Below are 24594 nucleotides of genomic sequence, written 5' to 3' on the forward strand. Positions count from 1 at the left end.
AGTTCTCAATTTTTATAATAGCTTAAAAATGTATCTTTTGTTAGTACTTCTTTTAGTAATAAACATTCTATTTTTTTAATGACTTTGTAGAGCAGACAGGTCATACAATAATGATATCTTTTAGGGAAAAAAGGACTTTATAGAAAGAGATAAAAAATTAATTTTGTGGTCCTTTCACATGAGGAGTCAGTAAAAATCCATGAGCTTAGGAAAGTGTTGAGGTGAGGCCACGTAAAAGGTAAGATTAATGGTGGAAACAGGTTATGTGATTTTTTAACTGTGATAGATTTTTGCTTTTGATTACAATTGAATCAAAATAGTCTAGTTACACTTTGGGATGGAGATAAATATCTGATTCAAGTTTTCCTACACAGTATCATCATGTAAATCACACACAGCTGCAATTTAAGATTGCAATTTATGTGAAATAAATTACGTACCTCTGTCAAAATCAATTGCTCGTATTATTTTTTCTTCTCTACTTAGGTTTACTGTGAATTGGTTCATGTTTTCATACCCATCCTCTATTTTTTCCATTTGGAATCCTTTAGATGCTTCAGTAATTCTAAAACAGACAGATTGGTTATTGGCATTTGAATTTCCAGATAAATTTATAATTTGTAATTCATTATAAAGATCAAGAGTCTCATGTTTAAATACTTACTTTTGTAGTAATGTTTTGGCATTCTGTGAAAACAAAAAGGAAATAACTGACTTCTTAAATGGTTCCATTTTTTTCAGAGATTTTATACATTGAGATCTAATTCTTACACTGGCTGCTTCTAAACGCACTAATAATGGATCTCAGAAATGACAGCCATGAGATCTATGAATGAGATCAAATTTGGATGGTAATTAGAATACAGCTGGGTAAACCTTTTAGTTCACTGAAGACTTTTTAATTAAAATCTGAATATGATGAGAAATACGTACAATTTCTACAAAAATGAAATGGAAATATTTTTGCTCTTTTTTGTGTATGTTTGTGGTGAAAAGCAATTGTTCCGTTACCATCTTTAGTCACAGTAACTACATCTTTGACTATCCATAAGGGTATACTTCTGGAGCCACAAAATTTTATTTGTCTGGAAAGAATATTGTGCTCTTCAAAGGCAATTATTTGAGGGATTTTTTTTTTTTTTTGTACAAAACACTGTTTCAGCCTTTACTATAGAGGAATTGTAAACCTGCAGGACAGAAATTCTACACCAGTGAATTCACTGGATGGGCTGTTAATGGTTTCCTAATCAGTTCTCCTAAGTTTACAGAAAGAAAGCAGAAATAACAAAAAATAAAGTAAAGGCATAAAAATCTGACTTAGAACATACATATTTAATTCTTGGAAAGTTAATCACTCTGTCAATATGCAAATGAAACCTATAACTCACAGAAGTTCATATACATATATGTATTATAGTGGTGGGAAAATAAAGATATGTAGGAAAATGTTAAAATTCCTGTTTCTTCTTTGGGGACTAGAAATTCATTCACAGAATAGTATACTTTGGTGCAAATAGCATATACTCACATTCATGGTTTGGATACTATTCACAAGAAGACTAGCCATTTGTCTGTGCTGATGCAAGTGTTTAAAAAATGAGTTTGTATAAATGTTCACTCAAAGATGACCAAACTCTGAATGTGCCTAAAATTAAGAAATGCTTAAATAGTATTTCAATAAACCCATCATTCTTTTTTCTGTCTCTGCTTATAGACTTCATACCTGCAAAAACACAGCCATTTCTGGTTCTTCCATGAACTGAATTCCTGATTCAACAAGCTTTGACACAGCTTCCAAATGGTCTGCATACTTCTTTATCAGGGAGCGGACATGTTCCAGTTTCTCCTCTTGGGTTCTAGTAATTATTTGTGTCATCTCATTTTTTCTTTCTTCCAGTACAGAATACAGATAATCAAATTTTTCACACAGCTGCTCTTTCTGTCGTCTGCAGCATTCCTGTGAAACATTTGGTTTATGTTAAACATGTTGTGTTCTTAAAAAGAGATTTGATTTTCACAGTTACTTGGAAGCATTTTCGTCAGAGAAATTCCTCTTTCTGAACAGTGCAAAGGATTCTGAATGACCCTGGAGACTTTTATAACTTTCGAACAAAAGTTTAAAAACTGCTCTCAGACTGAGTTTCAAGCCACGGAAAGCTCCCAAACAGGTCATTGTATAATTTGTCAGTCTGATAAAAAATTTTAAAAGGTATTTATGATGTCTGTAGTGATACATTGAAGTCTGCAGAAAAAGTAAAAACCCCCACATATTAGCAGCTGCGTTCATTTACATGAACAGAATGGTTTTTAATGGAGCAATCATCTCAAACTGGCTCTGGAGGAATTTCTTTTTTCTACCAGAGAACCTGGAACTGTCCTGGATGGGCTTGATTTTCACATATGCCCTCTTAGACTCTATTTTGACAGTCGGCGTCCATTATATTCCATTTACTGTGCACTGAATGAGGTAGAGGTACCACAAACAAAATGGTGTGTGACAAAAGCACAAAGACAAGAAGGAGGAATCAGGTTCCAACCCCTACCTTCAGGCAATGGTTTTAACATCATTTTTGAGACACTTTTATTGTCCTTCCAACCAGATAACACAGCATATTTCACTAGGTAAGGAGGATGGGTTTGATGACTGCTTCATTGAGCGCTCTCTAACAAGAACACATTGCGTTTGCAAGAGAGGATTTATGAAGAGGAAATTTGAGATAGGTTATCTATAATGTCTGAGGTCTACCAAACAGAAGTACCTGAGTCATCTGTGTGCCCCAGGGCACACAGATGGGCATAACCTTATTGTGGTTATATCTGCTTGTGGATAGTCGTGATTATTTAAATCTCTTTCCTAGGAACTGAGGCTGAATCAATTCCTCATCTTCATCCCTGGAGGCATGATGCTGAGATCCTGGCAGCACAGGATTATTAACAGTCTCACAGTACTTTTGGAAGTGATAAGACTGATTATTCATAGCACTTGGCCAGAGAGAATCCCACTTTTTTCTTGACTTTCAGCCAGATTTTTTTCCTCCCAGTGGTGACAGTCTGCTCTGTATCATACAAAGGAGAAAGCCTTTCAGAGATGGATGTGTGGCCAAAAATCACTGTGTTGAGAGGTGGGGAGCAAATACAGATCTTGTTGCACTGTCTCAAGTATCCACCTCTGCTTCCCGATGAGGAAGACTAGGCTAAACAGGCACTCCTAATTTAAAACTCCTTGCAATGGAGCAGGCTTGTCCTGCTTTTCTGGAGGTCCTTGCCACTTCCCAGAAATTCCTGATTAGTGAATTATAGGGTGGGGATAAGGAAGCTTTCACACAAACTGAGTCACAGTTCCTGGGTGTCATTCTGTTGTTCAGATCTCAAATTATCTTCCTCTCCTCTTTCACCTATCTAGCTCTCCTCTTCCACTCTTTCCTTCCTTTTTCACCTTTTCTCCTAGCTTTCTCCCAGTGTTTCCTGCACTCCCGCTTGCTCCGGACTCCTCTGCAGTTTAGTCTACAATGACCTCCTCTAAAATATCATTCAGATCACTTGTAAAACAGTCTTAATTTCAAGACAGGTGTGTGCTATCTTTGCTATTTGACACAGGACAAGCATTAGTAGAAGAAGAAGGGCCAAGAGAGTGACAGCAGGGTGCCCTGAGAGATCCTTCCCTATCTTTGTGCTCTAATATATAATATTTCCTGCCACCAGCAGGTATTACAGAGCTGTAAACCTCAAGATTGAGAGTGCAAAACAGGTTCCTAATTGCAAATGATGAAATATTTCTGAAATATTCTCCTTCTGTATAAAATGTTCCCATACAAGGTCTCTGCCTGATGGAATTACCCTAATCATATTCTGCGTAATGAGAAAGGTTAATAAATACATGAGTTTTCATTCTAAAAAGTTCTCAGTCTTTTTGTTTTTTTTAAAGCACTGCTACAGAAAAAAAAAAAAAAAAAGAGGAGGCCTTGCCACTGAGCATGAGTTTTGCTGCTTGTTCTGAAGTATCTGTATTGACTGGCCTACGTTATTAGCATTTGAAAGAAACATTGTAATTTCTTTTCCTTCATTATTTGACTCACATTGTTTACAAGACTAAACAGTACTTAGTGATTTATTATCATTTTCCAGTATTTCGTGTTTTATATTCCTTTTCTTATTTTCAGTATAATATGTGAATTTTGTCTACCTTTCAATCAGTTAAAAGCCATACGATTATTAATCAATTTTTTTGTTTGGTTTTCTGCTTTTTAGGGTTGGATAGGAGCAATAGCTACATTTAGAACTGTAGGCTATTGTTTATTCCAGCTCAAAGGAAAACGATCATGTTATTTTCTACTAAAGCAGATATTTATTGTTCTCTGCAAAGTGTTAAGCAGAGAGAAGAGACCATCCTAGGTTATAAGCGTTATTTCCATGTGTGCACATTTCTCAGCTCCAGCTGCAGCTTTTCATCTTCAAGGACAAACTGATGCCAATTCATACAAAGCTCTTGAATGGTAGGAAATGTGTCAAATTGCTTGAAATGTAACATGGAAGTGCCAAGGTATGGTCTAAGATCTATTTTCTGCATTCTTTGACTTAAAAGGTGAAAAGCCCATTAAAACATCTGAAAGTAAAATGGCTGCACTTTCTTTGGCCTTTGAGTTTAAAGGTTGGACTTTAAACTGAGTGGATGACTGAGGAAGCAAGCTAGTTTCAGAAACCGTTGTATTTGTGAAGGTATTTTTAGCACAATGTTTTCTTCATACTTCAGACTAGACGTTTGAAGTTTTGTTTCTGGTTCAGCTGGTTCAACTTAAATGAGTAGAAGCTTTTGCTTTTGTATCATTCAAATTTCTGCAGTTAACCTACTTGAAAGGCTTGTTTCTGTCTGCAAAGCCCTGATAGCAGCCAATTTCATCATTGCAATGTGAAGGCTTCCTGACTACAAAGTTCTGACTGCTACTAACATGCTCTCTCATTTACTTGGGATAATGGTTTTATGTTCTTTGAGCCAAATTTGGACATTTTCTGCTTTTTCTTGCTCTGAGGAAATAGGAGCCTTAGGCAATTGTGTACGTAGACTGTGGAATCAATTTTCCTTACCAATTAGAATATATACATCTTGGATTAATGTCTTTTTCTGTGCTGTTTCTCTTTTCTGCTCCGGCTCTGAAGGGTCAATATAATTCTAATTGGGCTGAAAGGGATGCGACTCCTTCACTAGATGCTTCATCAAACTCTGATCATAAAATCAATTCATATGAGCTCCTTTCAGCCTATTGCTCTGTGAGGTTCAAATTGGTCAGAGATGGTATTTATATTTGCTTTGCTGGTACAAGCCTCTTGAAAGAAACGAAAGCCACTTCTGCTATCGAATGCCACAAAACTAACACCAGCTTTGTCAGAGCAAGAACTTTACCAGACAATCCAGTAAGCACCAAACAAGACTCCTTAAAGGACAACATAAGTACATTAAAAAATTACTTCTTGTGCACAAGGCAAAACAACCAAATACAGAGCTCACTGACATACCTGGGAGCTGCACTGTGGCTACGCTGTGGCTGAGACTAAGGCTCTGCACACAGGACCAGTCAGGCTTTAGACAAGTACTGGTCTTTTACAGCTCTAGAACCTGATCTTAGATGTTAAATGAGCTGGGAGTTGATGGCATTTTGTTGGATTTGCTTTAATTTCAGTGATATCCTATGTTACTAAGAATGCTTAGCAAGATGTGCTGACACGGGTTATCCTTACTCTTTGTTCTCAACCACATGGCCAATGTTAGAGGCACGGTGCCAAGCAGGACATATTCTTTGGTTGAGGCTGTACAGCTGATATTGTACAAAGCCACAGGTAATGGTTTAGCGCTAAATGATGTAGGAATGCATTTGGGTAAAGTGAGGTCTGTTAAAGAATGATTATTACCAGCAGTCCAAAGATGCGACTTCACACTGAAATAACTGCATTGAAAGAGGTGGTACCTACCTCAACTGTCTTGCAGGTCTCCTCCAGCTGTGTGACTATCCCTTGCACTCTGTCATTGCTCCCCACCAGGACTGCAATGCCATCACTCAGCTCGGACTAGACGTAATGAGAGAGTAAGCAGGAGGGTGTTAGACACCATCCCACTTTCAGGGTGGCACATCTAACAGTGAGGAGCAGGAGGTGAATGAGCCGTACCAGGGTATTAGCTCTTCTTTCCACCAGAACCAAGGAGAATCGGAGCTTTACCTGTCCCCAAACCACCTGCTTGCTAGTACTTTAGCATTTGTTTCTTCTCCCAAAACACTATGACAACATTGACATTTTTGAAACTTTTAATGGAGAAGAAACGGTAGTTTGGAAAGGAGGAAACACTTTGTTCTAGGAGGCTTTTCTAGGTGCTTTTGTCTGAAGTGCTGTTTCAATAGCCCCAAAATATTCACTTTGGATTTCTTGAGAGAAAAGACACTATCTCTGGAGGATTTTTTTTTTAGTGTCTGGGTCTAGCCATGCCACTGTGATATTTCCCTGAGGACTGTAGCTTTTGGCCTTGGAAAGGGGAAGAGGTGGCCCATGGACCTGGAGGTACCAGGGCACTGCAGAGCTCCTGGAGTGAGGGCAGTGGGGCTGGGGCTGTGGTGAGAGGGAAAGGGAGAAAAGGAGAAGATGGAGGCTGAGCCATTGCCAGGAGAGAAATGAGTGGAAGAAGGGAACAGCCTGAGTGTGGGAATGGGCATGACTGTGAGGTATCCTTAGAAGATGAGAGACAGAGAAGCTAGTCCCTAGGGAACTTGGTGAGGGTGCTGGGGAGGGCGAGGTGCCCTTGGCACACTGCTGTAGTGACAGAAGCAACCATGTCTGTGGCCTCCACAGCTTTGTAAAGGATTCTTTGAAGCACGCATCCTGCAGCCTCCAGGTTACACCTCCAGTCTTGGGTGTGACATCCCCTTTCCAAGGTCCTCTGGGAAGGAAATCACTGCTTACAAATCTCCATGCAAAGGGAGTGATGGAGGGGCATGGATTCAGTGCAAGAAAATTCTCCCCCTTCTCCCTCCTTTTCTGATTGAAAAGGATGTTTGTAACCACTTTCCTAAAGCGACTTCTCATTTGTAGTTTCCACACACAAGCATCTGTGTGACAACGTTGGAGCCTGGGATTGCAAACTTGGCCTGTCTGATTGCTTGCCCCACTGGGGCCCTCCAGAAAAATGAGCTGTTTATCTCAGGAGGATAACCCAGTGAGTCAGGCTTTAAATTAATACTGTATTAAAAATAAACAAGTCTTTTACTGGTGACAGCAAGGGCAGAGGATGTTAGGTACATCCTGTGCTGCCAGCTATTGAATATTCCTGCATTCACTTGGAAGAGGAGGTTTTTCACTTAACTTTTCTTAAAAATGGGATGCTTAAAAGCAAAAGTGTCTGATAGATAACTATTTGATTTGTAATGATCTGTTGTCTTTCCATTTCATGTGTTGAAAATCACATTTGTTTTTCTGACCTAAAAGTACTGAAAAAAAGGAGATTAGGAACCTCAAAAGAGAGATCCTCAGCTTCACATCAAATCATCTAAAATATTTACTCACTATACTAACAAAAATTGGGTAATAGTTCTGTTCTCTGTAATAGGTCTCTGTGTGATCTCTCATAAATTTATTTTCCCATGTTTCTAAACAGTTCCTACAGATTCATGTGGGCCTCACTCACACGCAGGAATGGCAAAGGCACCCCAGGCCCCTTTGGAAACCTGCAGGAAGCCCATGGGAATACTCTCCTGCTGATGGTCCTGTCCGTTGCTGGGAAGACCATGAAAAACAAAAAATATTTACCTTCTGTTGCTGGTAAACGTTTGTAAGAGGAGCGACTTGACAGTCTTTGTGGGCACCAAAGACTTTGCACAAGGAGCAGGTGGGCATTTCACAGTTCAAACAATAGATATTAATTCTCTCATCTTCGTGCTCTTCGCACATTGGCTGGTCACACTTCCTTTCAGGCCTGCAAAAGAAAATGAGTTTTTAAAACAGACTTGGTGCTCATGGGTTCCTGATGACAACATGTAGGGTATCAGCGTGAAATACAGCACGTTCGTATAGCAGTGTCCGTGGCTGACCTGAATACGCAGCACAGACTTAAACCTGCCAAAGAGTGACTAAATAGACAGCGGCACCACTTAGTGTCCTGACACAACAGGGTGTGAAGACAGTATAGCAACATGACTTCATATGGGGATTCCAGCTAGCAGTGTGACTGAACTCTTGCTCATATTTTAAAATGTAAATAACCTCACTAAGATTCATCTCAGGCTACTTGTGTGCTTTAATTAGCATGTTATCTAACATCTGTCTGAAATAGGAAACATATGTAATTTCTTTCAGGTTCACCACTGAGGCACCTGGCTTTAATGCAGCCAAGCTCTTACGCAGGGGCCTAATTTGAAGCAAGAGTTGTAGGTATTGATGGACCTTTATGCCCTTAACTCTGTATCTCTGCTGACGAGCTTTGTGAGGCCCAAGTCAGGACTGTCAATATCAAACAGGACGAGGTCTTTATGGCTTTGACACTAGGCCAGCAACCAAAACAAGGTCTCACATGAATTAACTTTAGCTGGGTGGCATGTGTGTAGCTTGCACAGTGTCAGACTTTTTAACAGTAGATGACTTGATTGCACCTACCACAAAAAGCATGGGTTGCACAAGAAGTGCTCCTCTCCTATGCAAAGCCAGGAGCTATCACTAGACTGTAGTTCGGTCCTGATATCTTCACCAAAATGACTTAGCCATACACACACAAGTCAATCCCTGCTATTTTAGGAACTAATTTAGTTGTAGCTTCCTTTAAATGAGACAGTTACTTAAGTGACATTCCTGGTGTAAGTGAAAGCTCTGATCCAGTCCGCATGGGCAGGCTGATGCTTTTCTGAGCCCACACTTCAGGCTTAGCACCCTGAGCACATCTGTGGCAAGCACATGACTGGTGAGGATGTGGTGCCAGATGACAGGGTCAGTAGATTGTTTTTTTTATTCCTACTATGTTTTTTTTTACTCCTACACACTCCTACTGTAGCAACATTAAATATTTCCAATGTAAGCCATTATCCCCTTCTGCTACCGTTTGGAAGGAGAACTATGACTTACCTGTAGCAAGTGGGGCAGTGGCATCATAGAAATATATCTTTTTATCATTAGAAAATATTTTCCAAAACTACAGAATTTAATAGAATTACATGGAAATATTTTATTAAAAGCCGTTCTACAGAGCTCTGTAGTAAGGAGTCATTCTATTCAGGTTTTAAAATGTATGAAAAAGTCCTTATCTTAGATTACGTTACAGTAGAATTTTTCCATACAGTTTGGTAGAGTGGACATGGTGTTTACTTTTTAATAACAAAGTACAGGTTTTCTCTTCTGAAAGGAATGGAATGTGATCAATTAGATGCATTTAAAGAAAGATCAAGCAACAAACAAAATGTCTCATGCATTCATATTTTTTAATTTCAAGAGGGCACTGGAATTTAAAGGGATCATAATGAAAATCTGTAGTCTGCAATATAACACAATATACTGGAATAAAACAAGACGGACACTTCTGAAGGAAGCTTGTGTCATACAGGTCAGATTTCTAACACACATTTACATAAGGGACTCCAATGGTAGTCAAAAGAGGTGTGTCTCCATTGTAAAAAAAGCTTTACGTTGTTTGCAGATGACTGCAAACAGCCCCTAATACATTCATGTGATAGTGCACCGTTGGGAGGGCCTACATGTGAAGGCAGTAACAGACAATGAATGTCAAAGTGATTAATTAAGCTTGAAATAGCTGCTCTTTATGCAAATATTTACAAGACCAGAACTAGAAACTACGAGGATGTTATTTGACACTGGAATGGTGCTGCTAGCATGAAAAACACATTGTGCAGGGCAAAAAGGCGACAGTGTCAAGCAAGTTCAGCCAGAAGCAGCCAACCTTCAAAGGTGCCGCAAAGAGCTGGAAGAAACCTGGCAGAACTCCTTGAACTAGTGGGGCCCTGGAGACAGCGACAGAAGACTAGAAGTAAACAGATCTACAGCCTCCTTTCTAGGCTGTGCAAAAGGAGAGGTTTTTAGCACAACATTCCCTGACTTTAGAAGCAATCCTCTGGGTCTATATTGGTGTAGCAAAGGCCAAAATACAACCACTAAGTTTAAAACGGCGGCTGCTCCTGAAACAGGATATTAAAGAGCAGCCGATAGGAAAATGGCAGTATGGCTTTAGTAGAAGAAAACATTGATCACAGATGTGCTTGTGACCAAAGAAGCAGCAGGTTGCTGAAATGGCCTAACAGCTTTGTGCTCTCATTGTCTGACTGCTTTTTGAGATGCTAAGCCTGTGTTTGACTGCTACAGGCTTATTCTTTTGTGTTAAAGCCAGGTTTGGACCTCAATGTGCAGTGTGTTGTGCATGTTTTATGGAGAGGAGGATTCTCAGCACTGGTGAGGCCACACCTGGAGTACTGGGTTCAGTTCTGGGCTCAGCAGTGCAAGAGAGACATGGACATACTGGAAAGAGCCCAGCAAAGGACTCTGAAGACGATTAAGGGTCTAGAGCATCTGTCCTGTGGAGAAAAGCTGAGGGAGCTGGGACTTTCATCCTGGGTAAGAGAAGGTTCAGAGAGATCTTAACAATGACCTTGATCTTCTCAGTACCTTCAGGTATCTAAGTACCTGAATGGAGGGTGTAATGAGGATGGTGCCAGGCTCTTTTCAATGGTGCCCGGTGACATAATCAGAGGCAATGGGCATAGGTTAAAACAGAGGAGGTTCCTTCAATATCAGGAAACGTTTTTTCGCTGTGAGCATGACTGAGCGAGCACTGGTACAGGTTGCCCAGAGAGGTTGTGGAGTCTCCTTTCTTGGAGATACTCAAAAGCCATCTGGACATGCTCCTGGGCAACCAGCTCTGGGTGACCCTGCTTGAACAGTGGTGTTGGACCAGATGACCTCCAGAGTTCCCATCCAATCTCACCCATTCTGTGATTCTGTGATTTAGTGATGAAATGCAAAGTTGCTGGGCACATAAAGGAGCACACTTTAATTAATGAAAAAGTAAGACCTTAGGAAAACTGCTGTTTAGTTAGAAGGCATGTTTTCCTTAGGATTTTTACAAATCCAAAAAGTGTCTACTGAAATAATATATCCAACTTTGATAGTGTTTTTACTGAGGACCCTAATATAGCTGTAGCCCTTCCTGTACCGTCACATCACCTAGTGCCTGCATCTGGTCAGAGAGAATCTGTGTGACTGTGTAAGGCACAGTCAGATCATTAGTGAAGATATTGAACTGTATTGGCCCCAGTATCAATCTTGGGCATACATCACTGATGACTGGCTTCCACCTGCCTTCACGCTGCTCACTATGACCCTTTGAGTCTGGCAGTTCAGCCAGTTTTCAGTCCACTGTACACTGTCTACTCTAGACCTTATTTCATCAGTTTGTCAATAAAGATGTTACAGGAGACAGTGTTGAAAATCTAGATAAACAACATCCACTGCTCTCCTCTCATTTGCTGAGTTGTCTCATTATATAAGGCTACCAGGTTGTTCAGGCTGATTTCCCCTTCATAAATCCATGCTGACTATTTCTAATCACCTTTTCATCTTTCATACGTTCGAAAACGTCTTCCAGGAGGGTTTGCTTGAACAGCCTCCCAGGGACAAGTGTGAGGATGACCAGTGTGAAGATGACCAGCCCTTAGTTCCCTGGATTCTCCTTCCTGCACATCTTGAAGATTGGAGTAACATTTGCTTTCTTCCAGTCCAGTCCTCAGCAATCTATCCTGATTATCACAGCTTTCCAGAGATTATTGAGTGGCCTTGCAATGACATCAGCAGCTCCCTCACCACTCATGGGTGCCTCCCATCAGGGTGTCCAGTTCTTTTTAATGTTCTCTAAACTTGATCCCTCTCCACCGAGGGTAAGTTTTCCTTGCTTTAGACTTTCCCATTGGTCTTGGGGACCTGGGACTGATCTTTCCAGAAAAGACTGAGGTGAAGAAGGCATTGAGTACTTGGCCTTTTCTCTGCCCTTTGTCACAGGAGCCCCAGCTCTGTTTAGCAGTGGACCGACATTTTCCCTGATTTTTCTCTTGCTGCTGATTTACCTGTAGAAGCTCTTCTTAATAGCCTTCATGTCCCTCACCAGATTCAGTTCCAGGTGGGCTTTGACTTCCTGAACCCCATCTGTACATGTTTGGACAGTGTCTCAAAATATTCCTGAGTCACCTGTCTACCTTCTTTTTGCTTCTATTTTAATGTTTTATTTTGATCAGGAGCCCCCTGTTAATCAATTCAGATATCCTGCCACCATTGTTTGAGTTCCTGTATGTGGGGACAGACCATTCTTGAGCTTGGAGGAGGTGGTCCTTGAAAATCAACCACAATGATGTACTCTCCCAAAAGCAGTGAAAAACCCATCAACACTCAGGGTAGAAATGGGGCTTGAAAAATGAGAAGATCATAACAGTTCATATTGACATAGGGATTCTCGCAGCTCCATTAACACTAGTACTATCTTGAATGCTTGGCCCAGGAAAGCCATTGGTACAGGTGAGCTTGGGGCTTTGTCTCCATGGGGAGTTGGAGAAGATCCAGGTGATCTCTCTCATCTCTTTTTCTGCAAAATCTGTGGCGCTTCTCCTGCAGCTCCCTTGCTCTGCAACATGTGGGCAGGGATCCCATCTGCCTGGCCAGCTCATTTGAGATCCCCAGGCATACCTGAAGCCCATCCTGGAGAGCCAGGTCTTCCCTTGGGAGCTCCAGCTGAGGCTTCTGAGGTGTCAGGGATAGCTGCTCCTGGCAGTGCTGGCTACCCTGTCGCAGAGCCCATGCACACTTCTCTCAGCACATCACCTGGTCTCTGCTGTGCGTGCTGCTGCACACACTGCTCTGTCTGTGCTTGGGCTGCAGGGATTGCCTGTGCCCAGGGCTCTCCCTGGTAGGTGCAAGGCAGAAAGAATGCTCAACCCGCCCTGATCTGGATTCAGCTGGTAACAAAGCCCAAAACACCTATTGATCAGAAATAGCTGGCCGAGCTCATTAGAGGCTGCCAGAACTTGTGAGAAGCCACAGCCTCTTGCTGCTACCCTTTCCTGGTGGCAGCAGGCACCCTGATGAGCCTTGGATATTTCAGGTAATCAGTGACCTAGAGACTTTCAAAGACTGGTTTAATTTTTTAGCCAACTCTATTTTCACTGGGTTCAGTCCTTCAAAGCTTTGTCAGAGCCACATCCTGCTTGAAGATTTCTTTCCTTGTGTTGCTAATAGAGTCTAAATTGGGCAACAGGCTACGTTGCCATCAGCTGGAATTTGATGAGCAATGGATGTGACTATATGGTGGGTTTTTTAGTAATAGGAGGGCATGTGAGGGCTTGGGCAGAGCCTCCCAACCCCATGGCCCAGCTCCTGCCCCAGCTTTTATTTTTAAAACCACAATTCCTTAATACATGTAAAAACTCAAATTTAAAAAAAATATTTTTGAAATAAATTATTTTTGTCCAAGCAGGAGGCAAAGCTTGCTCCCTAGCTAAATTCCCCTCAATCTCCTTAGTTCATGTGAAATGCAGCGGGGAGCTGGCGTCATTCTGGCACACACTGTTATGGTAAATTATACCCACAGGAAGACTTGAGGGGAAGAGGCTCCTGTTTAGAAATCACAGGTACTGCCAGTTTGAAGGGTTGTCTTGGGAAGAAACAAGGAGGCAAAGGTCACATCTCACCCTTCCTCTTACATGCCTCTGACAGGCCCTAGCCCTCAGTTTAGTAGAGACTGGTACAAAAGGAAGAGTTGGAGAAGGCCTGATTTCCCTTGACTTTTTGGTTTTGGTGGGACAGCACAGAGTAAAACCATGGCTGATCTTGCTCATGCTCTCATGGAAGCCTGAGGTATGTTAGGTGGAGAGAGATAAGGAGCTGAGGCCTACAAAGTGGCAAATAGCTTAGATAACGTTGCTATGCATTGCTGCTGCTATGTAACCCTGAGGATAACTTTCATTCTAAGGACATATAAAAAAGTTAATTAAACACCTTAACAAACTAAATAAACCTTCTGGACAAATATATAAGGAAAAATATGTTCATATTTGTATTTTTTCCTATTCTCCCTTTTTATTCATCATGTGTTTTACTTCTATGGAATTCCAAAAAAATTTACTAAATCTCTTACAGTTCTGTTGAATTTTGTTCCACTTGCCCATGAAGTTACATGGGAAAAGGAGCTGCATTTCTTTGTTTTTTAAGTTAAATTTAACTGTGAGCTGAAAACAAACCCAGACCAAGAAAGACATGAGGTCACACATGTCCAGCTTATTTGGTGAAAGCAAAGTCCACCACCATAGCTTTGCTGAGTAATTTCCTCCAAGCTTTTCCTGACTAAAATAATATTTGGGTATCAATGACACACACAAGGGTAGCTGACCTTCCCTTGGCACTGAGCGCAAAGGACAGCAGAAAGGACAATTTTAAGCCAACTTTGTGCTCTCCGATGCTTTGGAGCTCCAACCTATGCCCAGCTACAGCTGTCTCCAAAGGGATTCAAACAACGAGGAATAACCAAAGCCACCATCGGGCTCTGAAATGTTGTCTTTGTTGGTGACTGTCCTCCTCTGCCAGAAGGGGGGAGAAATGCCCTAAGCCAATCCAGGCACTGGGCTCGAAAGTTTGTGTCCAGCTGCTCCAGCAATACCATCTCAGTGTCCCTGCAAAACCCAGCTCCTTGTTGGGTTGGGATGGGGAGACTGTCAGTGAGCATGACCAGGATTACACCTTCTTTCAGGTGTACAAAACACCTTGCCATGCAAAACCGGCCCTACAGATCCAGGCGGGTGACAAAAGGCAGCTTCCCTGGGTGAGAGCTGCTTGCTTGGTGGCCTGGGGCCAGGCTTAGCTTCCCCCTACTAAGTTCCCCATGGTGATACCATTCCTCTGACCCATCCCAGAGAAGGACAAAATACAATGCAACATTTTTCTATTGCTGGATCCATTACCCATCCAACTAAGGCAAAAAACATTCAGGAGTAATCTCACTTTTCAGGATTAACCCATTCCTCAGCACTGATACGTATTATTTCTAACAATTCCTTCTCTTTTAGGGAGTCCTAAATAAGACTTGATTTCATGAGTTCACATCCCAAGGTGACAGGAATGAAGATATTTTTTTTATTGAGTTTTAATTTGACATTGTGATGCAGGGTATTTTCTCTGTGAAATTCAGGCTGCTTCTTGTTTGCACTGTCTGTCCCTCAGGATTTTCTACCATGATTTGAAATTTCTTTCCCTTCTTTAGCATAAGAACAGACAGGTTAAAGACAAGTAAGAATTGACTGAACTCTTTTTAAAACAAACTATGTGAACCTAGCTACTTTTTCCTTATTCACGTGAGTAGCCATGCTGACCTCAAGAGCTTTGCTTGCAGGGGTGAGTGTTGCTCATGTGAATCAGCACAGCACAATCCTCCGCTGTAAGTGGAAGCAGGGAAATTCAGCATCTGTTTGGTTATGGTTTTCTGTGCTCAGCAAGAGCTGACTTCATTGCACAGCACACAGATAGGCATGCATGGCAGCACGATCCCTTTCCGCATTTCCAAGAAATAAAACTAAATCAACATCACGTGAGCCAAGCAGAAAGACCAAAGGCCACCAGTCTCCTAAGCCACGTCTGCTTTTGTGGCAAACCTCCTCTGAGGGGCACAGATTCACTCTTTACCTTGTAGACTCCTGCTTGTAGATGTCGATGATGTTCTCCACCAGCAGGTTCCTCTGCAGCCCATAGACACCATGCCGGTCAAGGACAACTTCGTGCCTGCAGGAGGGACAGCGAAAGCGACCTCCCGATGCCATGGTTGTGCCTCCCCGGGTTGGCAGGTAGGGGTTGGAGGCCTGCGCTTGCCAAGCAGCACAAGGAGAGATGAGTAAGGCCATGCCAAACCACAAAAACCTCTTTCAAAAGCACCAGTGCAAAACCATGCTTGTAGGAAACTGTTTGTCAACATGCCCAAGGAGAAGGTAGCTCCAGCAAGCCACCCCCAGGAAAGTCACCACCACTTGGTGACTGCTGGCTGAGGGACCAGTTCGTTCCTCAGCTCGCACTCACGGCCACGTCCCTGCAGCTAACAGGTGACACTTTAATCTGCTCTGAGCTCAGCCCTAGCCCCTGGGGACACTCAACTTCTGCTTTAAATGATTCCCCCACCCCATCTTACCAACTGTTAAAAGCAATCAACCAAAATGTGTGAAAAATCTGCTTTTCCATTCATTTCAGTCAGTGTTGCTCAGGACACAGAACTTTCTGTGGGAAGAAACCTACCTGGAAAATGTCGCTGGCACATTTCCGGCAGAGGTTGTGCTGGCAGGGCAGGATGACCACAGGCTTGGTGAACATCTCCAAGCAGATGGGGCAAATCAGCTGTTTCTCCAGGTTATCCATGGTCTGCTGCTCTTTGGAGAAGGACTTGTAGTTCAGGGAGGTGCTCATTCCTAGCTTGTCCAGGGGCATACGCTCAGGATCACGGCCTCACGGAGGGGTTTCCGGGTTAATTTCCCTTGAAATAAGTCCAAGGCTGTGCTGCGATCAGAGGCTCTCTGGGTTGCTCCGGGCAGAGGACATTGTTTAAACAAGGGGCCGAAGGGAGCCGGGGCTGTTTTTAGCAGTGTGGCGTCACAAGATACCATCCTGCCGTGCCCATATAAGCGCGTGAGAGGAGGACAGGCTGGGACAGGTGACGGCTGGGGGTGGGGGGGTGGGTTTGGGGGGGGAGATGGGGGGGGGGGGCAGTTGCCAGCAGGGCCCTGGCTCTCCTCACCCTCACATGGTGGCTTTCACCCCTTAAGGAGGAGGAGGCCAAGTGATAAGCAAACACAATCCGCTCCCCCCTTATCTCTGCATGGTGGCAGAGAGCACAGGGCTGCCCCGCTCTGCCCAGCCACACGCTGCAGCTGACAAGTGCCCTCTTTTGCAAGCAGCCATGCTGGTGAGGTGCAGGGCACAATTTGGCCCATGTGCTTCAGCAGGCTCCAGGATCTTGCCTTTCCAAGGTGGGAAGTACACGTGGTTGCTGGAGAAGACAATAGGAGTGATGGCTGCAGGGGAGCTCAGACACTTCAGGGTGTAAACACATCACCACCCTGAAAAACAGTTAAAAAAAATTGCCTGCCTATTACTGTGCGTAAGTTTCTTTTGGTGTGATTTTTTTTTTTTTTTAGGAGTTGTAACATAAGAATCTAACACAAATACTCGTTATTAACTCCACAGCAACTTAAATATGCATGAAAAACTTCATTTGAATTTCCTGATGAGAGAGCAACAGAAGAAATACAGTATGAAAAGCTTTCATTTGTACTGCTAAAGAATAGGTGCTAATTGTACATGCTCTCTCTCCGCATAGTTTAATTCAAATATATTTCAGTTTTGGGCACTGCTGTGTTTATATCTGTTTATTAGACACTGATATCCCTCTCAGCTTGGCACTTGTTCCAGAGTTATTTTTAAAATTACAATTTCCCAGATAATTTGTGGCATGCGATGCCTGATCTTAAGGGAAAGCCATCTGTGCTTCTACTTGCCAATAATTTATCACACAACTGTACAAGCAATAAATATCTCATCCTCAAATTTAAGCCAAAGTCCCTGCATGTACTGTATAAAATCACTTCGCTACTGTACTGTACAAAATCACTTTGCTACTGTACCGTACATGTAATCAGAATATTGTCTTCTCTTTCTATCAATAAATATAATACTTTCTCTGTTAAGTGTCTTGGAGAAAGCTTTCATGTTTATTCTACCTCATGACTGTATAGGCTTACATCTGAAATATGCTGGAGAGTGGCTGAGTGAGTCCCCTACACATCCTGGGGGAGACCCCACCTCCAGTGCAGGGCCCTTTATCTGCATGCAGCACCAGTCTGGAAACAGTGTACTTCAGGAAAACACAAAACTGAAGGTTTTCATTGATTTCCACATGAAAATGAATACTGTTCTCTCCATGCAACAGCAACGAATCACATTAAATTAAATGTATTATTGGCTACTTTATTTTCAATGCCTTGCTTGCTTTTTAGTTGCTTGGGTGAAATGCTCACCCATTTGCAGCATGCCGAGCTGGAATTTCCCCTGTGTAAACATACACATTTGCCAGCACTCACATAGAAAGAAATACATTTTTCTGAACGTTTGCATTCAAGGCAAATTTGTGACAGCTTAGTTAAATCCGTTTGAAATCACACCTTTGCTTCAACTGCCTGGTGCAGACCACAGCCTGGAGCCGAGCTGGAGAAGCTGCTTCAGCAGCTGAGCCAGAGACAGCTGGGGCTTTGGCAGGGCCAGCAGGGAGCCTTTCCTGGCAGCAGCCAGAAGATATTTCTCTTCTTCCCCTCCCCTCGTGGCTGGGTCAGAGGTGACTTTCGCATCTGGAGGAATTTCAATGCCTCATTCCTACCCTCCTAGCTCTGAGTCAGCTGGCCCTTGCGCATCAAAACCTTTAATAAGGGGCTCCGAATTAGATGAGGAAAGCCATCCCCATGGGAAAGAGGAATGCACTTCTGCCTCCCTTCACAGACAGAAACAGAGAAATTCTGGGAGAAAAAGCTGAAGGTTAGAAAAGTCAGCGCACAGAAACACCTGCATACTGTGATGTATGGAAGGCGTTGTTCACTGCATGGAAAAAAGCTTCGGGGTCATGCTGACCTTTGGACAATGAACTGAGACACCTCTCAGGGTGTAATGTGCCACTGGGGTGTAAAGGTGGTGAATTTAACTTACCTGTGGTAGCCCACTGAAGGCTTCTGTTAACAGGCTGAGCGTGACACCTGATGCATCTGCAGAGGACATCTGATAGCAACAACGTGAGGGACAGCCTACTGCTGGTTTTCTCCTTTCTGTGTGCTGAAGCACGCTAACATGGAACAGATAATAAACAGCACAGCCACAAAAAGGAGCTGACAAAACAAAAATAAAACCACCTTCTGCAGCCAGGCCTAAGCTGAAATATTTTTCTGGCAGGAATATGTAGTTCAGACACATGAAGAATTAGTACAGGTTTTTCTGTCAAAGTATTAGGAACCACAGCAGTGATTACTAGGTAAAGAAACACAGAGGTTCAGCTGTGCTCGTGAAGGCTCAATGAGAAGTGCCTGGAAAGCCGTGCATTTTATGACCTCACTGTGGCAAGGAGGGAAGAGCAAAGCCCAAGAGGCTGTGGAGCCATGGGATGGTCCCGCAGGTAATCTTCAGCAGGGATTGCTTAGGCTGGATTTCAAAGAACTTGCACTGAGAAAGAGCCCGGCACCCTCCTGTCTCTCCCTGGCAGCCCCATCACCGTCCTTTTCCTCCCCTTCCACACCCACAAGGGAAGACCACCAGCACACACAGCTGTCCACCTCCAAAGAGTCACCAAGCCATCTCTCAAGGGACTAACAAAGGGCGAGAGGACCTGCCTTAACCCCACTCCTGGACAGAAAGTCTGGATATATGCCAGACATTACCAAGAAGAATACCATTTCTTAATGAAAATGTTTTTCGGTATTGCTTGCCTGGGAATGTTACCTGGCTTTGACAACATAACCAGAACACTAATTACTAGAGATATACTTGCCTTTAACTCCTCTATTTTTGCAGGCAAGTAATGGCTTGTGGGCTGTGAACTGACAGCCAGAAGAGCCTGGAAGGCTGGCTGCAAAGCAGTGGGTTTAGGAGAGGGATTTGGAGAAGGAAGGAGAGGTTGAGCGACGTTCAGGTTCAGGTTTCAATGCCATAATGACATCCCTGGGTTCTGCATTCACAGAATTCCCCTCTGCAACCTCTTATCTTGTACTAGTGCTGTGAAGCTCTTGTGTGTCAGTCACAGAAAATCTGCCCTGTGGTTCTCTTGCATGACTGGAAAACAAAGAGAAAAAGCGTATTCTTGCCAGAGGAGAACCCGCATGTGACTTATCTCCCCACAGCCCATCAGAGACAAAGCCTACTCTGCAAGCACCAGGCTCCTTGCCCAGGCATCCTCACCCGGACATGGTGGGTGGCATAGAGCATCCCAGTCCATGGGGTGACGGTGACCCCTGGCCTGCCCCCCCCACACATCCAGCCTGCTCTCGGGGTTGAGAAAGCACCCTGGCACCCCTGCCACCCAGCCCAGAGGCAGGCAAACCCCTCCACTGGCAGCTGCCTGAAGCAGGTGGGCAGCTGCCTATTATCCCCTGGGAAATGATCAACACCTGCCCGCACCTGGCTGCCTCCAGCAGCTTGCTGCACTCCTGGGGTCGGCAGGGCTCACTTGAGGGCTTTGCACAACAGCTCAGCTGCTGGAAGAGGACTGGGCTGGTGGGTGCCCTTGTGGGGCAAGAGAGGGGAGCAACCACCACTGTTGTGTGGGGGGACCCCCAGCCACACCGCCTGTCTCCCATCCAGCTTTGCCCTGCCTTGCTCAGCTCTGGCGAGAAGTTCTGGCTGCCCGAGCAACACATTCTAAAAAAAATGAGGCTGCTGCCTGCATTTCTGCCCACCCAAATGTGGGACTCGGAGTAAAATGACAATGCAGGCTTCCCCTCTCCCCATCCTGCAAACTCTGCTTGTTGTTTTGACCAAAAATATTTGTAAAGGGGAGGCTTTCCATCCATCTCACCTTTTGTCTGTGCCCATTTACCCTGTAGTGAGCAGTCACTCATCAGTGGATGGTGAGCACCGGCATTCCCACCTACAGCCAGCATGTTGCAGAAATGCGGATTTCACCTACATTTGCTACAACTTACTAAGCTGATGAGCCAGCTATAAGATGAAGTCCTCCTACCTATACAAGTACAAACTGCAAACGGTATCTTGCCTTTCATGATTTTATTGTGATCACTAAACGTCCTACGATAAATACCAAAACTACCCTTGTACATGACTCAATTTATGCAGCCAAAGAGAGCCTTTGCAACAGAGGCAAGTGCTTTCCAAAACAGTTGCCTTTTGAGACTGACATTTTTCAACTCAAGACATATATATTTGTCTTTGTGTACCTCATACATGATGGTAGACCATATGCAGTCAGTATTTGGAGACCTTCTAAAAACAACCTGAGAAACAGTTTCAGATCTCCAGGAAAAAAAAAACCAACCAAAAAAACCCACCAAGGACCAGTGCAGAAGAAAATTATATCTTTTAAAATTTCATTTTGCACATACAAAATCACAGCAGCAGGGGCAAGCTCAAAGTATTTCTAAGGGTGAGTCACTGGGAGCACATCAAACGTGCAGGAGCACAGGATTTCAGGGACAAGCTACAAAGACCAGTCAGAGGGATGATGCCTGCCCTTTTCTTTCAAATAGGGGATAGACACTGACCTGAGCTAAATCATGCTGGAAAGCAGCATTCTCTGGGCTTATCCATACTCAAGGATCTTCTATGGTTTGCAGCAAAGACAGAAACATGGGATAAAAGTGCAGATGACCTAGATTATAACTTCTCTTCCAGATTCATCAGCAGTACGAACATAAATTATAGCAGACAAACCTCAGAGGTTTGGATTAAAAGACCCTTAAACAGGGAGAGTCTGTGGATGAACTTAGGGAGTCACTCCCATGCACCATCTCTGCCTCTGGTAGGACACCAAGCCATGGGGTTGCTGCTCCCTTCTGCCTGCCTGGGAGAAGGAGGGTCCTGTGGCTTCCTGCTGCCCTCCAGCAATGCCAGCAGGCCAGCATGGACCTGAATGCCACCAAGCTTTAGGGGCCACAGGGAAAGAGAAAGCCCTCCCAACAGAAAGCCATGGTTTCCTCACAGTGCTCAAGATCAGGATGAGAAATGGTGGTGGGGCATTACTCTTCAGGGAGGCAGGGTGACCCTGAACAGTGATTAAGATGAGGTGTTTATCATTTTCCCTACAATTATCTGTCTCAAAATCAGTGAGCCTGAACAGACAGGCTGCTGGTGCTGTGGAATAACAAACATGAGATTTGTGGTCCAGCATCTCCCTGAGCCATACTGAACTTAACAAGCCCAGAGGTTCCCAAACCCTCATTGTCTCAACACATTACTGCTAGAAAGAGATGCACATTTCACAGGCAAGGCATAAAAGTATGTCCAAAGCACTGCATGGAGGAAGTACTGCATGTGGGGAAGAAACAGCACCACACTCCTGCCTACCTAAAAATAGGTCCTCTCCAGGGCTCGGGACAAGTTTCACAGATAACAGGCACAGGGTTGCTTTTCCACATCCCCAAATATGCCCTGCAGTGATAATGAGACGTGAAGGAAGAAAGGATATAAATAAAACAAAATCAGTTAGAAAAATGGGAGAACACACCAGTTAGAAAAGTAGGAGAATCCTTCTTCCTATTGGAGAGTAAGCGACCACGTGCTTCACTGTTTTAACACAGCCCCCCACTTTTTACATGCAGCCCCAACCCTTTCCACTTTACTTTGCTACCACAGTGTCCCACGGGACCCTGTTTGTAGATCATCGCTACCCTGCTAGCAGGGAGGAAGGAACGAATGCTCCTCCCGAGTTCCTGCATTTTATGGAATAGGACAGGTGTTTGCTGGGTTAGCAGCCGAGGAGTCGGTCCTTTGGCAGCAGGCCTGGACACAGGTGGCACAGCTGGGGTAGGGCTAGGTGGCCTCCCGAGCATATCAGAATTTAATGAAAAGGCAACTGAAGAGCTTTAGCAGTAGGAATTTTGACTCGAGGACAGATTTGATTTCTGCTCTGGCCTTAACAGGCCTTAGCACTTCCCTTTAAACCCCACTGCCACAACCCCAGCTCTGTCATTAGGAAAGGACAGTGATGTTCAATAGAGAAGCGACTTGCCTTTCACTGCACAGATCCAGCTCAGGCTTCCCAGCTGGCATCAGCTCATCGCTTCACAGAGATACAGCTCTGTCCCAGTGTCAGGTTTCTCCCCAGCTTTGGTCTGCTCAACAGAAGCCACTCTTGATGCTATTTCAGTATGTCCCCTCCATAGCTCAGCTGGCAGAGCAGAGGAGTGGGGATATTTTTTTTCTCCAGTACAATGCTGAGGTCTGTAGTTCAAAGGAGAGACTGTTTTTAAGGATGTACTCAGCACATGTCTGTACACCACGTCAGAGACCTGCTGAGCTCCCTAGGCTGATCTAGGTTATGTTTTAATCCATGCCCATCTTGAGGGTCATTCTTCCAGGACAGAATAGATATTCACTGCTGGAAGATAAAGGATCAAACCTTATGGTATTACAGCTAAATAAAAATACTGTGTGGGGGGACAGGAAGGTTTTCACACAGCAGGACATTACCTGAACCGGTCAAGCACCTACTTAGCACGTGACTGGGGACAGAGGTGGTACCTCTTTTTTGCAAACAACTCCTGTTTTCCTTTCACGTGTTCCTTTGCCCTACAAATGCTCTTTAGGCATATAGCAAAACCAGCATGACTATCCATTTCTGAATCCAAATACCTTTTTTCTTTTGAAGGCCAGATCAGAGCAGCAAGTTTGTCTTTTGGCCATTTTCCAGCCAAGTTTTCTTCTGCTCCCTGACATGAGATTCACATGAGTGTAGGGGAGCATAATGCATGAGACAGAGATGCAGGTGTTTGCAAGGTCAACAGCTTGAAACACCTTCAAGCCAGGCAGGAGTTGAATGAATGCACTTCAAGCTATGATCTGGGATGTCTTCCACTGTGACATTGTGTTCATTGTAGCAAGCAGCAGCCTATTAGATTAACGTCCTTTTGAATTACCACTTCAGCAAGCATCTCAAGCACACTGGCCCATGTCCACATGCGTGGTGTTGCGTCCCCCTCTCCCATCAGGCTGTTTCCCACAAGTCAGCCTTTCTGATTCTGGCTGAGTTTAGGGAATGCAAGGAAAGAAAGGGCAGACAGCAAGTCCTTTAGTCACAAAACAAACCAGATTTTGGACACCTCTTCAAAGGCTTTGACCTTCCCATGGAAGGAGCAGCTTTGCAGTAAAATTTGTGTTTGGCCTGGGCTGCCTGAGGATGCACATAACTCACCATGAAGTCCTACCCCTCTGCAGACAGGGTTGGGCAATATGAAAGAACAGTTCATGGCAGTAAACCGCATCATAGTGATCTGATACCACAATCTGGGGAGAAGACAAAGAGTTTGGTGACTTCTTCTTCCCCACCCTAAATTGTCTCCCTGCCTGCACCTCACCCAGCCAAGCACAGATTTTCCTCATCCTGGAGGGTGACTCCCAGTGACCCCAGCCACCAGCAGTGAGGGAGACTGCTCCGGCATGGTGTGCAAGGGAGGGCGTGCTGCCGTGAGCTGAACATGCCTGACCTCCCTTGTACTACCACTGTGGTTGGAAAGCTGGGAGAACAGGGCACCGCTGACCCCATATCCCATGCCACAGCCACCCTTTGGATCAGGAGAAGGCAGCGGGGGGAGAGGACAGGCATACACGGGGTGCAGAGAGGGCCTGGATGTGGTGGCAAAGTAGAGCACAGGCTTGGTGCCAGAGCTGCTGTGCATTTCCATTATCACAGCATTTACAGTTGAGCTGTTAGTGAAGCACATGGCCAACTGCATGCAGTCTACAAAAAAGAAGAGGTGGTGCAAAGTCAGTCCTCTGATGGGTTCGCTTATTGCAGGTTTTTCCTCCTCTTGTCACTTGTGTTGCTGTTTTTCT

General features: G+C 44.0%; 1 protein-coding gene across 2 annotated transcripts in view; it reads right to left on the reverse strand.

The window, feature by feature from the left end:
• TRIM55 (tripartite motif containing 55) overlaps nt 1–16659 on the reverse strand; it is a 39831-nt gene extending 23172 nt beyond the window's left edge. For both annotated transcript variants that reach the window (XM_055800827.1, XM_027791696.2), the window contains exons 1-7: nt 16294–16659; nt 15694–15866; nt 7789–7954; nt 5965–6060; nt 1724–1957; nt 665–687; nt 441–565 (exon numbers count right to left, since the gene is read on the reverse strand). In XM_055800827.1, coding sequence (XP_055656802.1) covers nt 441–565; nt 665–687; nt 1724–1957; nt 5965–6060; nt 7789–7954; nt 15694–15866; nt 16294–16482 — 1006 coding nt within the window. In that variant the 5' untranslated portion in view covers nt 16483–16659. The remainder of the gene's footprint in view (nt 1–440; nt 566–664; nt 688–1723; nt 1958–5964; nt 6061–7788; nt 7955–15693; nt 15867–16293) is intronic.
• Between the last annotated feature and the right edge of the window lie 7935 nt (nt 16660–24594).

The sequence above is a fragment of the Falco peregrinus genome, chromosome 3, assembly GCF_023634155.1.
Source record: "Falco peregrinus isolate bFalPer1 chromosome 3, bFalPer1.pri, whole genome shotgun sequence".
Classification (NCBI taxonomy): Eukaryota; Metazoa; Chordata; class Aves; order Falconiformes; family Falconidae; genus Falco; species Falco peregrinus.